This window comes from Elephas maximus, chromosome 9 (genome assembly GCF_024166365.1).
Source record: "Elephas maximus indicus isolate mEleMax1 chromosome 9, mEleMax1 primary haplotype, whole genome shotgun sequence".
NCBI lineage: Eukaryota > Metazoa > Chordata > Mammalia > Proboscidea > Elephantidae > Elephas > Elephas maximus.
This window is the reverse complement of record NC_064827.1, coordinates 110,638,440-110,655,649: the sequence shown is the minus strand read 5'-3', so window position 1 is coordinate 110,655,649 and position 17,210 is coordinate 110,638,440. Positions and strand designations below refer to the sequence as shown.

The 17,210-nt window shown below is 40.3% G+C and overlaps 1 protein-coding gene across 2 annotated transcripts in view; it reads right to left on the bottom strand.

Annotated features, from left to right (window-relative positions):
* Positions 1–17,210, bottom strand: part of CENPP (centromere protein P) — a 381,210-nt gene that overhangs the window by 276,170 nt on the left and 87,830 nt on the right. For both annotated transcript variants that reach the window (XM_049896128.1, XM_049896129.1), the window contains one exon: positions 1,171–1,267. In XM_049896128.1, the coding sequence (XP_049752085.1) occupies positions 1,171–1,267 (97 nt within the window). The remainder of the gene's footprint in view (positions 1–1,170; positions 1,268–17,210) is intronic.

The window sequence follows — 17,210 nt, the reverse complement described above, 5'->3', positions numbered from 1 at the left end:
TGGGTTTGATAACTCGCTAGAACAACTCACGGGACTCAGAAAAGTGCTATACTTATGATCACAGTTTTATTATAGTAAAAATGATACAAAATAAAGAAACACATAGGGAAGTATGAGAGGGCCCTCAATGTCCAAAAAAAGTAAAACGTCACACTCCCAAGCACTGATTTCTTTAACCAACCAGTAAGCACTTAAACATTCATTGTTCAGAGCTTTTATTGAAGTCTCATACAGGCACGATTGATTGACTGAATTATTGCCCACTTGGTTGAGTTCAATCTCTAGCCCTCCCTCTCCCCTAAATTCAGGCTGATATCTTGCTGGCACAGCCAGCCCCAGTCAACATGAGTCACTCAACAGCATAAACCCTCAGGTCTGCTCTGACCCCTCAAGGATAAAAAAGACTCCAATCACTGTGGAAATTACAAAGTTATCTCTCAGGAACCAAAGACAAAGACCAAATCCTTTGGGTAAAATTAATTGTAAACCCCAGTGTGCCCTCAAAACAACAGTCATAACCTGGCCAGACTTTTGAGAGAACTTGAGATATTATTTATGGTTATTCTTTAAGAATTGTTTTTTGTGTGGATCACGGCTGTCAATAATTTGATGCTATCCAACTGAGCAGTGCTTAGGGGATTAAATGCCGCCAAACATATTCTAGTTATGACAGGGAAAAAATAAACAAAAAGACAAAGGGAATAAAAAGAAGTCTTTGAAAGGACCTCTCTCAAATTTAAGAAACATTACTTCACAAGAATCAGCCTTCAATATTTAAACTTGAAATGTTACAATAATTAAGAAACTCAAAATAAAATCTGGCTCAGTAAGTTAATATTATACTGCTAAGGGATAAGTTTACTATGATTATAATCTTTTTTAGCTTTTGTCATTTTACTTTAAGTACCCTTGACAGATTAATTTTTCAAAATGTATTTTAAAATTAATAAGGATATAACTGAGCTTCTTTCGAAATATTCCATGACACAAATGTCTCAAGAATTTGTACAGAAACACTCCCTTTTCTACTTATTCCAAATAATTGGAAATTCCAAAAGGCATGGAAAATGTTTTCTACTCTTCAAAAACCTTAAGGAAAGAATGTTATGGCAGAATCCTCAAATTAATACCAGTTTCATTTTCCATATATGATTAAATTCAAGACTTTACCTTGAAATGTTTAAATGTGCGCTTACGATATTCACACCACTCCACAAAAAAGTGCAGGCTTCTGAAAAACATGAAAAGATCTCTTCTTTCTTCTGCTCTGCAGGATTAAAAGAGTCCATGATTAATAAATAGCATTAAATGATAGTCTGTGAGGTGCAGAAAGTAATTTGGCCTTTTATTCTGGGTTCCTAAGAACCTCAAGGACTACTGCTCACCTGGGGCCCAATACAGACTGAACCTCAGGAGATACAATGTAATTTACCAATGGCCACATGGTGAGGTCAATAAAGGGTTTAGAAGACAGAGGCTCAGATGGAGCTTCCAGGTTGGAGAGAGTAAATATCTGCTCTGTGGAGGGTAAGCGTGTCTCCTGGGCACATGGAAGCCCTGTACTGGAACTCCTCCTGTAAAAACCCCCTGTGTTTCTTCCTTTGTAACCTTTTTTGTTATACACCTTCTCACTTGCTGACTATCCCATAATCTGACATTTTACATTTACGACAATAGTAAAAAAAAATTTACTCTCTGCCTATTTGCGTATTAATGACATATATCTGACAGTAACAAACACTGAGGTATGAGGCAAGAGTAACACTGGCTGTGATGAGTAAGGTTATGTGTCACCTTGGCTGGGCCCTGATTCTCAGTGGCTTGGCTGTTATGTAATGATGTAATTTGGCAGTTATGTAATGATATAGTCATCCTCCATTATGTGATCTGACATGGTCACCCTTCATTTTTGCATAATGCCAATTTTACATAACAACCTGGTCTTTGGAACCTAACCATGTCGATAAGCTAGGAGTGGGCGTGCTAAACTTGTTATGTCAGGTATGGTGTCTCCTGTGAGCTCTGTGAGCTGTTCCAGTGGACCCGAAGGAGCAAGGGGAGCAGGTTTGTCCAAAGTGGAGGGAGTCATGTGGACTACTGGGCTTGTGGTCATTACCCTGAGGTGTAGAAAAAAATCCCAGGTTTGAAGCCAGCTGGTCTGAAGTAGAGGGAGTCGTGTGGACTCCTGAGCTTGTGGCCGTTACCTGCTGACCCATTCCTGAGTGGCTGGGGATAAGAGAAAGAAGGGACCACTTGTCTAAAGTGGAGGGAGTCAAGAGGGACTCCTGAACTTGTAGTCAGTATCTGTTGACCCAGTCCCGGGGGGGCAAGGGCGGCAGGGCAGGGACCTATGTGAGCAGATGGGGGTCTGAACTAAACAGGAAAGGGAAAATGAGATTTCCAAATGATGCAGATGGCATGTGTTATCCACCATACAATTTGGCATCAGAGGTGGGTGATCTTAGACTCCCTGGACTAGTTTGCACAATTGGCACAGAGAGCAGAGCTAGCCAGAGAGAAAACTGACTGCTCAGAGCCCTACCTTAGCTTGCTTTCTTATTATTACTTTTTATATATCCTGAAGTTACAAATGTATTTGATATGCCTCTGTATATTAGCCTGGAATGCACTTTCAAAGTTTTCAAATGTTTAAATCTTACCCGTCTTTCAAGATATCAATTAATGACACATTCTATTTGGAATATTATTTGATGGGCTCATCAACCCCACTCCCTAATAGCTAGAAGTAATTTCTCATTCTTCTGCTTATGAGCTACCACATAAATTTATCTTAATTCTCTTAGCATTACACCTATCATATTAACATCCATGCATTCTTTATTATACACAGTACAAACAGTGTGAGGGTAAGATCCTTGTATTCCTTGATCATTTGTTCAATAAATGCTTGTGAGAATGAGGTTCCTGTTCTAATCATGAAGTAAGCACGTTCCACCCAAATGCTCCCATTAATAACAATTTAAAGCCCTAGACCTAACACATAAATCAACTCTCTGAAAACTCTGAATGTGGAAAGAAGGCAGAATGGATAGGACTTTAGGACTCAAGAAAAGGCCTGGCGATGAATTCCCTGGGGTTTATTTTTACCTACTATGTAATCGTAGACTGGTCCAGAGCACTCTACAACCCAGAATTGCCAAAGGATGCAGACAAAAGTATAAAAGGCTCGGGGAAAGTCTGCTTCCTCTAGCCAGCAGAAGCTATGTAGGACAAGAAGAGGGAGGCCATGCAGAATGGAACCCTAATGTCAAGAAAGAGCTATAACCCTTTCCCTCCCTGTGGTGAAATGAGTTCCTTTATGTGGATTTTTGCCTTCGTTCTTTGGAAGAACAGCTTCAGAGGTTTTTCCCTTAAGCACTGAGGAGTTAACCTTTTTCCTAGTTTTCTACTCCAGAGAGTTGGTTACTTTTGCCTGGGTAGCTTGACATCACCCCTACAAGCTGTAAACAACTTGAGGTTTGATACTTTTTGTCTGGTCCTGGCCTACAGCCTGCCCTGTGGTTTGTGTGCACCTTGCAGGGACTGATCAATATACTATGCAAATGAAGTGACTATAGACAATACAAATACAAATAAAGTGTCTGCAGCCTACCAAGAGGGGATTGGTCAGTTTGTGGCCCTCATGTGACGGACATGCTTTGAAATTGACCAAAAAAAAACCATTGCTGTCAAGTCAATTCCAACTCATAGCAATCCTATAGGACAGAGTAGAACCGCATCATATGGTTTCCAAAGAGCGGCTGGTGGATTTGAACTGTCAATGTTTTGGTTAGAAGCTGAATGCTTAACCACCATGCCACCAGGGCTCCGAAATTAACAAGGAGTTTGTATATGCAGCCAATCCCACAAAGGTTTTTCAGACAGGAAGCAGAAAGGAGAAAAGGCAAGAGGGAGAAGAAGCAGAGACAAAGGAAGCAAGGAACCTCTACACAGAGCTATAACATGGGTCAAGGGCTGTAACACTGAAGACAGCGACAGGCCTGGAAGGGGCCCAGTGACAGAGCCAGTGGCGACAATCTTGTAAGGTGCCATGCAGAAGAATGGTGGTGACAGATGGCGGGGCCAAGAGGAGCCTGTCCTCAGGGTGCCAAAAGGAAGCCTGTCTTGAGGGGGCCGAGAGGAGGCCTGCATGGCCAAAAAGAGCTGAGAGAGCTGTCCTACACCGAATAAAAGAGACTTTGCCTACATGTTTCCTGATCCTGATCCTTGAGTTGTAGCCTGTTAATCCTAATCCTGAGTTGTACCCTGTTACTTCCTTAATAAACCATTTAACAGTAAGTATGCTCTGTGAGTTCTGCTTGGCCACTGCAATGGATTATTGAACCCAGCAGAGGAGTAAAGAGTGCCATGGGAGGGACAGCTGGTGTCAGAACGGGTAAAAAGGTTGGAGAGTGGAGTTATATCTGACCTCCACCTCGTGGGAATCAGCTTTGAGCTGATCTTGGTCATTATGCCCCCTGAAGTTTGGTTCTGACGCTACTACTCCCACCACTTTACACTCACAATCGGGCATAGTGACTGTAGTGTGAAATCTGTCAACTAGCACTGCTGGCAACAAGCAAACACAGGCAAAGGGGCAATGGCCTCACTCTCCAAAGAATGCTGCTGCTGGGGAGACTGAGAGGAAGCCTTATCAACTAGCCCCATCTGGCCCTAAGCAAAAAATATCAGAGTTGGTGCCAGGCCCACTCTCCACCACCATGGCTGATGCAAACACAGTGGGATGCTCTGTCAACTATCCACACACTGCACTAAGTATGTGACTTATTCACTGAAAAACAAGAAATAAACAGAAATTGTCTCTGAAGAATCACGGATCTTAGACTTACTAGACAAAGACTTTAAATTGTCTTAAATATAATGAAAGAACTAAAAGAAACCAGGATAACAATGTCTCAACAAATGAAGAATAACAGTAAGGAGGTAAGAATTATAAGAAGATAGCAAATAGAAACTATGACACTAAAAAGTACAATAACTAGAATGAAAAATTCACCAAAGAGGTTAAACAGCAGATAAAAGCGGAAAGAAAAATCAGCGTGAAGGTATGTCAAATGAAATGACCCAGTCTCGGGGATAGAAGGAAAAATGAAAAAAAGGAAAAAAAAGAACAGAGGCTAAAGGAAATGTGGGACACCATCAAGTATACCAACATGCCCACAATGGAAGATCTAAAAGAGGAGAAAAAAGAACAGAAAGAATGTCTGAAGAAATAAGTCAAAACTCCACCAAATTGCATAAAAAAGTTAATCAACACATCCAAGAAAATCAATGAACTCTAAGTAAGATAAACTCAAAGAGATACACACTGAGACACATTATAATGAAACTGTTAAAAGGTAAAAGATAACAACAGGATCTTGAAAGCAGTAAGAGAAGTGAATAGTCATATACAAAAGAGCATCAATAAGAGTAACAGCAAATTTTCACACTGGAAATTATGGAGGTCACAAGGCAGTAGAATAACGTATTTAAAGTTCTGAATGAAAAACACTGTCAATAAGGAATTCTAAATCTGAAAAAACTATTCTTCAGAATAGGAGTTAATACATTCTGAGAAAAACAAAAGCTGAAGGAGTTCATTACCAGTACAACTACACCTACAAGAAATGCTAAAGGAAGTGTTTCATTTTGAAATTAAAGGACACTAGACAGTAAATCAAAGCCATATGAAGAAATAAAAAACACTGGAAAACGTAATTACTAAAGAAAATTAAAAAGCCAATATTATTGTGTTTTCAGTTTATAACTCCTCTTTTTTCCTGTATTATTTAAAAAACAAATGAATAAAATATTATAAATCTGTATTAATAAGCACACAGTGAATAAAGACGCAAGCCCTGGTGGTGCAGTGGTTAAGAGCTCAGCTGCTTCCCACAAAGGTCAGCAGTCTGAACCCACCGGACGCTCCCTGGACCCTCTACGGGGGAGCTCTGCTCTGTCGCTATGGCTCAGAATTTACTTGACGGCAACAGGTTTGGTATAAAGATATAATCTCTGAAAATAACAATTTCACGTGAGGAAGGGAAAAATGTAAAGGACCAGAGTTTGTGTATACTGTTGAGGCAATTTACTATTAATTCAAACTAGGTTGTTATAAATTTAAGATGTTAATTGTAATCCCCAAGGTAAGCATTAAGAAAACAGTTTGAAATATTCAGAAAAAGGAAACAGGAAGAGAATCAAATGGTGACACTACCAAAAAAAAAAAAAAAAAAACTTCAACTAAACACAAAAGAAATGAGTAAGGAATTGAGGAATAAAAAATATGTAAGACACAAAAACTAATTGCTAAATGGCATGCAATTGTGCTTTTTTTATAATGTTGGTAATTATTATAAATGTAAATTAAACTCTGCAACTAAAAAGCAAGAAATAAGAGAACAGATACTAAAAACCTATTCCATCTACACTTTGTCGACAAACAAAAAAAATAAAAAGACACAAAAGGATCAAAAGCACAAGGATGGAAAAAAGATATCCCATGCTAATAGTAACCAAAAGAGAGCTAGAGTGGTGTATTTGATACTTTAGAGCTTTTTCGTCAAATTGATGAGTAAGACATACTTTCGCTGGACCAAATAGGGGAAGAAAAGAATGGGTTCAGGGTTTCAATCTCCCATCTCAATTGCCACATAAAGAACCTGAAAGTTACCATGTGTGCCCTCAAAGGAAGCCTTACCTCCTGTAGCCAGAGTTAAGATTGCTGATAATGAAACGCCAAGCCTTACCTAAAAATGGCTAAATTACAAGGCCAATTAAATTCCCAACCTTGTAAGGTATCTGATGTTAAAGTGAGGACATTATTTGGGAAGAAAGGGATCCTGAACATTGTAAATGGGGACATACAGGCACTTACTGATGAAGCTGGAAACATTGTGCCCCTAAAATCTTGAGTAATCTATGCCAGTGGAATAATCCTTTCTGCTGCCATCTGAGGAGATTGATACAGTTTTGCCTGAGGAATATTTGCCTGAGCCATCCCCTGAGGCAGATGCCTTGCAAGGCACTGCTGATTGTCCTCAGGACCCACCCTCACCACCAGTGTTTGCTTCTAGATGATAACTAGACTCAAGTCCCAGCAGCCCTTGAAAGATGAGGTACAAAGTGTGACTCACTAAGATGTGCACTATACTCCAAAAGAACTACAGGATTTTTCTAATTTATATAGACAAAAATCTGGGAATATGTATAGAAATTGATGTTAAGAGTTTGGTAAAATGGTGGAAAGAAGATAAAGTTGGATCAGTTGGAATTTATTGTCATGGGCATACTAAATAGAGATTTTGCATTCAATATTTCAGCAAAAGGGGTTAGAAAAGGATCTAACGTTTATTTGGTTGGTTGGTTGAAACATGGAACAAAAACTGGCTTACACTACATAAATATGAAATGCCAGAACTGCCTTGATATACTGTAGAAGGTATAAAAAGGCTTAGGGAAGCTGGTATGCTAGAGTGGATTTATCATGTCAGGCCCACCCACCCACCTTGGGAAAGCCCAGAGGAAACACCTTTTACCATCACTGTAAGGAATTTGGGAATGGAGTCCCAGCATACAAGCAGAATGTTGTGATCACTATTTCCTGTAGGTCAGGTATTACAGTGAATTACACTGATGTTACATTGATTTGCACAGCCTAATTATAACAGAGGTAATTGGAACTTGGGGGGCAGGGGCCAAATGGCAGCATTTAATTGACAAAGACAAGGAGAAGGTTGGTACCACAACAGACAGCGGAGTAAAAGCAGTAATCATAATAGCCTAACTCTCACAGACCCATGGTTTTGGCAAACTGGTCACATGTTCCTAGAAGTAAAATAGACAGGAAACTGACTAAATATATATTGACCTGGATAAGTGGAATAGTTCTAGGTCAAGCAAACAGAAGTCCAACTTGAATCACCGAAACTGATTCACATTAACATGGATTGTAAGAATCAGCATAAAGCTGGATCCTATGAGGCGGAGGTCAAGTATATTACCGTTTTGCCACTTCATTACTACCGATCACCAGCCGCTTCCTCCACAGCACTTTCTCTATTGCGTTCAATAATTCCTTGCAACATCCATAAAACTCATCAAATCACCATATCTACAATAACTGTTTTTAAGACAACAGAGAAGGATATAAACAGGGAAATACATAAATGAAGAAATGCAATGGGTGAGGTCTGGGAAAATAGCCTCAGGGAAAAGTTCCTATATTTCAAGGAAATGCATGCACCCTCCTGAGAAAAGATGTTCACTCTTGCCTATCAGAAAACTTTCAAAAAGAAACTTTTGGCCAGGATAGCCCTAGAATAGTTCTTCTGCAGCAAATTCAGCATGTCGGGCCCTGCGCAACAACCGGTGTCAGTGAGCGCATCTTGGCTTCAGGTATCAGACTGCATGGGGACACTCTCTTTCTTTCTATCCCTCTTTCTCAGTAGCTTTGCTCCCATAACTGACTGGTCCAGCTCTCAAGCAGCATATATTCCTAGAAGTGAAAGAGCTCAGGTCCATCTAACAGTGGGTCCAGTGGATCTTCAAACCTATCCTGTACTGATTTCTACAGTTCTAGAATGCACATCCACTTCAGCTATTGTACCTGACCAGGCCAGCTCTCAACCACCAGCATCAGGACAGCTCTACTCTTGCCCCTGTTGCTGACAGGTCCAGCTCTTAACTGGAAACTAATCGATGCCTCTGCTTCTCAGACAACTCTTTGCTCATTTCAGCTCTGCTCCACTCTACTACCGCTGTTCAAGCCCACTATTTGTCTCTGCAGTTAGGCAGACCGACATCCACATCTCTAATTGTACTACAAATCTTTTACATGGATCTGTGAGGGTTTCCGGGACAGGGCTTCTTTGTTGTAATGGTCATACCACACTCTCAGCTCTCAGCTAAGAAGACCAAAAAGCCTCTTGTCCATTATAGGAGGCGGGGCCAAGATGGCATAGTAGTCAGATGCTTCCGGTGTTCCCTCTTAGAATAAAGAACCAAAAAAACAAGTGAAACAATTATATTTATGAGCATCTAGGAGCCCTGAACATCAAACGCAAACTTAAAAAACAGACAGAGTAGCAGGGGGAGGGAGAGACGGTTCAAAAGCAGAAAGGAGTTTCCAGAACTGAATTGTTACGGACCCTCAGGCACCATTCCCGGGAGCGACTGGTGCATTCGGCTACAGTTTCCTCAGGGACAAACAACCAGCCACACAGCCTACTCACACCTCCGGAACCAGAGAAGAACAGTGCTCTTGGCAAAAGCTGAGTACTTGCATATATTTTAACATGCACCAAAGCTGGCTTCAGACGCTGTTGATTTCCCTGAGCCTGTGACAGAGCCTGCTGAGCACCCTGAGCCATTCTCCCAGCCTTGGAGAAGGAATAAATTCACAATTGGGAGAAGAGATAATCTGCCAGTTCCACTAACCTGGGGAGCTCAGGACAGCAGCAGCTCCTGTCCAGGCACAAACGGTCCATGGACTTTGAATAGCTTTCCCCACTGCATGGACCTGTGTGGGCCTATTTCAGGAGAATAGGCCCTTGTTGGCAGATGACAACTGTTTCAGCGGTGCTGAGGAGAGGTGGGTGCTAGATGTTTGACATCACTTTGCCTATTAAACAGGGTCCTCACCTACCAACATCTGGGGCATAAGGACTAGTGGATCCACTCAGGTCACACAGTCACCTACGACTGGGGTCCAAGGATAACTGCTATCTCCCAGTCCTTACAAACAAAAGCATTTGGTGCCCAAGGTTTGTCTGCAGAACCCACCCACCTGTGCACTCTAGGGAACAGGGGCTCACTTTCCTCACAGACACCTGGGGGACGGTTTTCAGCCCCCTGCCTTGTTCACAGTGTGAACCCCTGGTGCAACCAGACACCTGTACCTACATCAACCACCCCTGCCCCTCTAATACTATAGGACAGAGTCTGCAACAAACACTTGATGACCAGCTACCGGGACACCTGAGCTGAATCCACACAAGAAAAGTGAATGGACTCCTAGGCTGATATAACTGAAACAGCTCTAGCCATCTGGTGACAGGATGTTAGAGCTTCAAAGACGAAGATAATCAAGCCAGTTCACTCAAGCAACCTATTTGGGAATATGAAAACAAAATAAAGCAAGATACTAGGACACAGTAAGCAAACATAAAAAAAAACTAATACGATAACTTATAAAAGGCTAGTAGACAACAGTCAATATCAAATCACATAAAGAAGCAGACCAGGAGGCGGAGGCAAGATGGCAGAATAGCCAGATGCTTCCGGCCAGCCCTCTTTACAATAAAGACCCAAAAAAACAAGTGAAACAAGAATATTTATGACAAGCTAGGAGCCCTGAGCATCAAAGGCAAGCTTAGAAAATGCACAGAGAGGCACGGGGAGGAAAAGACAGTTCAGAAGCAGAGAGGAGTTACCACACCTGAATCTCAGGAAGCCCTCAGGCACGATTTCCAGAGTGACGGCGGCGGGCTAGTACTAGCATTCAGCTGCAGATTCCTCAGGGAGAAGCAGCCAGCAACACAGCCTACTCACACCTCCGGAACCAAAGAACAAGTGCTCTCAGCAAAAGCTAAGTACCTGAGTATCTTTTAACACACCACCCCACCCTCAAGCCAGCTTCAGCAGCTGAACTCCCTGGGCCTGAGACAGGCACTGTTGAGCACCTAGAGCATCCTCCTAGGCTTAGAGAAGGGAAAAAATTCACATTTAGGGGAAAAGATAATTTGCCAGCTCCACTAACTGTGGGAGCTCAGGACAGAAGCAGCTCCTCTCCAGGCATAAAAGGTGTGTGGACTTTGAGCACCTTTCCCCTTTGCATGGACCTGTGTGGGCCTATTTTAGAGGAATAGACCCTTGTTGGCAGACTCCAACCATTTCAGCGGTGCATTGGAGAGGTGGGTGTTTGATGTTTGACATTGTTTTGCCTATTAAACAGGGTTCTAACCTACCCACATCAGGGGCCTAAGGAATGGTAGCTCCACTCAGGTCACCCAGGCACCCACGACAGGGGTCCAAGGATAACTGGTACCTCCCAGTCCTTACAAGCAAAAACATTGGGTTCCCATGGTCCAACTGCAGAACCCACCCACCTGCATGCTCTAGGGAATAGGGGCGTGCTTTCCTCAGAGACAGGGGTTGGCTCTCAACCCCCTGCCATGTTCAGAGCATGACCCCCTTCTGCAACCAGATACCTGTACCTACACCAATCACCCCTGCCCCTCTAAGACTGTACGACAGAGCTTGAACCACATAATTGATGATCGGCTACCTGGACACCTGAGCAGAATTCATACAAGAAAAGTGAATGGACTCCTAGACTGATATACCTGATAACAGCTCTAGACAGCTGGGGACAGGACGTTAGAGTGCCAAAGGTGAAAATAATCAAGCTAGCTCACTCAAGCAACCCATTTGTGCGTATCAAAACAAAACAAAGCAAGAAGCTACAACACAGTAAGGAAGCATAAACTAATACAATAATTTATAGAAGGCTCGAAGACAACAGTCGATATAAACTCACATAAAGAAACAGACCATGATCACCTCAACAAGCTCTCAAAACAAAGAATCCAGGGGTCTACTAGATGAAAGTGTATTTCTGGAATTACCAGACACAGAATACAAAAGTTTAATGTACAGAACCCTTCAAGACATCAGGAAGAAAATGAGGCAATACACAGAACAAGCCAAGGAACACAAAGATAAAGCAACTGAAGAAATTAGAAAGATTAAGCAGGAACATAATGAAAAATTTAATAAGCTGGAAAAATCCATAGACAGACAGCAATCAGAATTCAGAAGATTAACAATAAAATTACGGAAATAGAAGACTCAATAGAAAGTCAGAGGACCACAATTGAGCAATTAGAAGCCAAAATTTCTGAACTTAAAGATAAATCACTGGAACAGAATTGAGAATTCATACACAAATCCATCCACATACGAGCAGTTCATATTTGACAAAGGCCCAAAAACAATTTAATGGGGAAAAGACAGTCTTTTTTAACAAATAGTGCTGGCATAACTGGATATCCATTTGCAAAAAAATGAAACAAGACCCATACCTCACTCCATGCACAAAAACGAGCTCAAAATGGATCAAAGACCTAAATAAAAAATCTAAAACAATAAAGATCATGGAAGAAAAAATTGGGACAACGTTGGGAGCCCTAATACATGGCATAAACAGTACACAAAACCTTACGAACAATGCAGAAGAAAAACTAGATAACTGGGAGCTCCTGAAAATCAGACAGCTATGCTCAGCCAAAGATTTCACCAAAAGAGCAAAAAGATTACCTACAGACAGGGAAAAGTTTTTAGCTATGATGTTTCCGATCAGCGCCTGATCTCTGAAATCTACACGATATTGCAAAAACTCAACTACAAAAAGGCAAATAACCCAATTAAAAAATGGGCAAAGGACAGGAACAGACACTTCACCAAAGAAGACATTCAGGTACCTAACAGATACATGAGGGAATGCTCACGATCATTAACCATTAGAGAACTGCAAATCAAAACTACAATAAGATTTCATCTCACTCTAACAAGGCTGGCAATAATCCAAAAAACACAAAATAATAAATGTTGGAGAGGCTGTGGAAAGACTGGAACACTTCTAGACTGCTGGTGGGAATGTAAAATGGTACAATCACTTTGGAAATTGATTTGGCACTTCCTTAAAAAGAAAAAAAATTTTTTTTTTTTTTTTTAAAAAGCTAGAAATAGAACTACCATACGACCCAGCAATCCCGCTCCTTGGAATATACCCTAGAGAAATAAGAACCTTTACACAAACAGATATATGAACACCCATGTTCACTGCAGCACTGTTTACAATAGCAAAAAGATGGAAGCAACAAAGGTGCCCATCAACAGAGGAGTTGATAAGTAAATTATGGTAAATTCACACAACGGAATACTATGCATAGATAAAGAACAGTGATGAATCTGGGAAACATTTCATAACATGAAGGAATCTGGAAGGCACTATGGTGAGTGAAATTAGTCAGTTGCAAAAGGACAAATATTGTATAAGACCACTATTATAAGAACTCAGGAAATAGTTTAAACAGAGAGAAGAATATTCTTTGATGGTTACCAGTGGGGGTAGGGAGGGAGGGTAGGAGAGAGTTATTCACTAATTAGAGAGTAGACAAGAACTACTTTAGGTGACGAGAAAGACAACACACAATACAGACGAGGTCAGCACAACTGGATGATACAAAAAGCAGAGAAATTTCTGGAATAAACTGAATGGTTCAAAGGCCAGTGTAGCAGGGGCGTGGTTTCAGGACCATGGTTTCAGTGGGCATCTAAGTCCATTGGCATAACAAAATCTATAAGGAAAACATTCTGCGTCCTACATTGGAGAGAGGAGTCTGGGGTCTTAAACACTAGCAAGCAGCCATCTAAAATGCATCAATTGGTCTCAACCCACCTGGATCAAAGGAGAATGAAGAACACTAAGGACACAAGGTAATTACGAGCCTAAGAGACAGAAAGGGCCACATAAACCAGAGACTACATCAGTCTGAGACGAGATTAGCTAGATGGTGCCCAGCTACAACCTACAACTGCCCTGACAGAGAATGCAACAGAGAAACCCTGAGGGAGCAGGAGAGCACTGGGATGCAGACCCAAAATTCTCATAAGACCAGATTTAATGGTCTGACTGAGACTAGAAATACCCTGGTGGTCATGGCCCCCAGACCTTCTGTTGGCCCATGACCAGAACCATTCCCAAAGACAACTCTTCAGACAGGGATTGGAGTGGACAATGGGTTGGAGAGGGATGCTGGTAGGAGTGAGCTTCTTGGATTAGGTAGACACTTGAGACGATGTTGGCATCTCCTTCCTGGAGGGGAGATGAAAGGGTAGAGGGGGATAGAAGCTGGAGAAATGGACATGAAAAAGAGGGTGGAGGGAGGGAACAGGCTGTCTCATTAGGGGGAGAGGAATTTGGAGTATGTAGCAAGGTGTGTGTACGTTTTTGTGTGAGAGGCTGACTTGATTTGTAAACTTTCACTTAAACCATAATATAAAAAAAAAGCAGACCATGACCGCTTCAAAAAGCTTTCAAAACAAAGAATCAAGGGCTCTTCTGGATGAAGGTGCATTCCTGGAATTACCAGATGCAGAATACAAAAGATTAATATACAGAACGATTCCAGACATCAGGAATGAGATCAGGCAACACACAGAAAAAGCCAAGGAACCTGAAGATAAAGCAGTTGAAGAAATTAAAAAGATTATTCAAGAACATAATGAAAAACTTAATAAGCTGCAAGAATCCATAGAGGGACAGCAATCAGAAATTCAGAAGATTAACAATAAAATTACACAATTAGACAACTCATCAGAACGTCAGAGAAGCAGAACTGTGGAAGTAGAAGGCAGAATTAGCGACACTAAACATAAAACACTTGGCACCAATATATTTGAAGAAAAATCAGATAAAAGAATTTAAAAAAATGAAGAAACCTTAAGAATCGTGGGACTCTATCAAGAGAAATAACCTACAAGTGATTGGAGTACCAGAACAGGAAAGGATAACAGAAAATACAGAGAGAATTGTTGAAGATTTGTTGGCAGAAAAGTTCCCTGATATCGTGAAAGATGAGAAGATATCTATCGATGATCCTCATCAAAGCCCACATAAGGTAGATGTTAAAAGAAAGTCACAAAGACATATTATAATCACACTTGCCAAAACGAAAGACAGCGAATTTTAAGAACGGCTAGGGATAAACGAAAATTCACCTACAAAGGAGAGTCAATAAGTATAAACTCGGACTACTCGACGGAAACTATGCAGGCAAGAAGGTAACAGGATGCCAGCCAAGAATCATATCTCCAGCAAAACTGTCTCTCAAATATGAAGGTGAAATTAGGATATTTCCAGACAAAAAGAAGTTTAGGGAATTTGTAAAAACCAAACCAAAACTACAAGACACACTAAAGGAAATTCTTTGGTTAGAAAATCAATAATATCAGATATCAACCGAAGACTAGAACACAGGGCAGAGCAAGCAGATGACAACCCAGATAGGGAAATCACAAATATAAATCAAGAGTAAAACAATGCTCAAAACAGGGAAACAGCGATGCAATTATGTAAAAGGAAGATAACATTAAAACAACAAAGAGGAACTAAGAAATATAGTCATAGATCTTTCATATGAAGAGGAAGACAAGGCCATATAAAGAAATAAAAATTAGGTTTAAACTTAGAAAAATAGGGGCAAATATTAAGGTAACCACAAAGGAGATTAACCATCCTACTCATCAAAATAAAATACAAGAAAAAAATAGAGACTCAGCAGAAACATAATCAACAACGATGAGTAAGAGCAAAAGACAATATACAAAGTTAAACTACTCAAAATGAAAAATTAAGTGAGAAATAGAAACTGTCAACAACACACAAAAAAGACATCAAAATGACAGCACTCAACTCATGCTTATCCATAATTACACTGAATGTATATGGACTAAATGTACCATTAAAGAAACAGAGAGTGGCAGAATGGATTAAAAAATACAATCCGTCTATACGCTGCATATAAGAGACACACCTTAGACTAAGAGACACAAGCAAACTAAAACTCAAAGGGTGGAAAAAAATATATCAAGCAAACAACAATCAAAAAAGAGCAGAAGTGGCAATATTAATTTACGACAAAATAGACCTCAAAGTTAAATCCACCACAAAGAATAAGGAAAGATGCTATATAATGATTAAAGGGACAATATACCAGGAAGATATAATCATGTTAAATATTTACGCACCCAGTGACAGGCCTGCAAGATACATAAAACAAACTCTATAAGCATTGAAAAGTGAGATAGACAGCACCACAATTATACTAGGAGACTTCAACACACCACTTTTGGTGAAGGACAGAACCTCCAGAAAGAAGCTCAATAAAGACACGGGAGATCTAAATGCCACAATTAACCAGCATGACCCCATAGACATATACAGAACACTCCACCCAACAGCAGCCAAGTATACTTTCTTTTCTAGCACGCATGGAACATTCTCTACAATAGCCCACATAATCGGTCAGAAAGCAAGCCTTAGCAGAATCCAAAATACCAAAATATGACAAAGCATGTTCTCTGACCATAAGGCCATAAAAGTGGAAATCAATAACAGAAAAAGCAGGGAAAAGAAATCAAACACTTGGAAACTGAACAATACCCAGCTCAAAAATGCGTGGATTACAGAAGACATGAAGGATGGAATAAAGAAATTCATAGAATCCAATGAGAATGAAAACACTTCCTATCAGAACCTTTGGGACACAGCGAAAGCAGTGCTCAGAGGTCAATTTATATCAATAAATGCACACATACAAAAGGAAGAAACAGCCAAAATCGAAGAATTATCCCTACAACTTGAACAAATACAAAGAGAGCAACAAAAGAAACCCTCAGGCACCAGAAGAATGCAAATAATAAAAATTAGAGCATAATTAAATGAAATAGAGAACAGAAAAACAATTAAAGAGTTAACAAGACCAAAAGCTCGTTCTCTTAAAAAATTAACAAAATTTATAAAGCACTGGCCAAACCGACAAAAGAAAAACAGGAGAGGAAGAAAATAACCTGAATAAGAAATGAGGTGGGCGATAATACAACAGACCCAACTGAAATTAAAAGAATCGTATCAGATCACTACGAAAAATTGTGCTCTAACAAATTTGAAAACTTAGAAGAAATGGATGAATTTCTAGAAATACACTACCTACCTAAACTAACACAAACAGAGGTAGAACAACTAAATAGACCCATAACAAAAAACTCCCGACAAAAAAAAAGCCCTGGTCCAGACAGCTTCACTGCAGAGTTCTACCAAACTTTCAGAGAAGAGCTAACACCACTACTACTAAAGCTATTTCAGAGCATAGAAAAGGACCGAATACTCCCAAACTCATTCTATGATGTCAGTATATCCCTAATACCAAAACCAGGTAAAGACACCACAAAAAAAGAAAATTACAGACCTATATCCCTCATGAACTTAGATCCAAAAATCCTCAACAAAATTCTAGCCAACAGAATTTAACAACATATCAAAAAAATAATTCACCATGACCAAGTGGGATTCATACCAGGTATGCAGGGATGGTTCAACATTAGAAAAACAATTAATATAATCCATCATATGAGTCAGAATT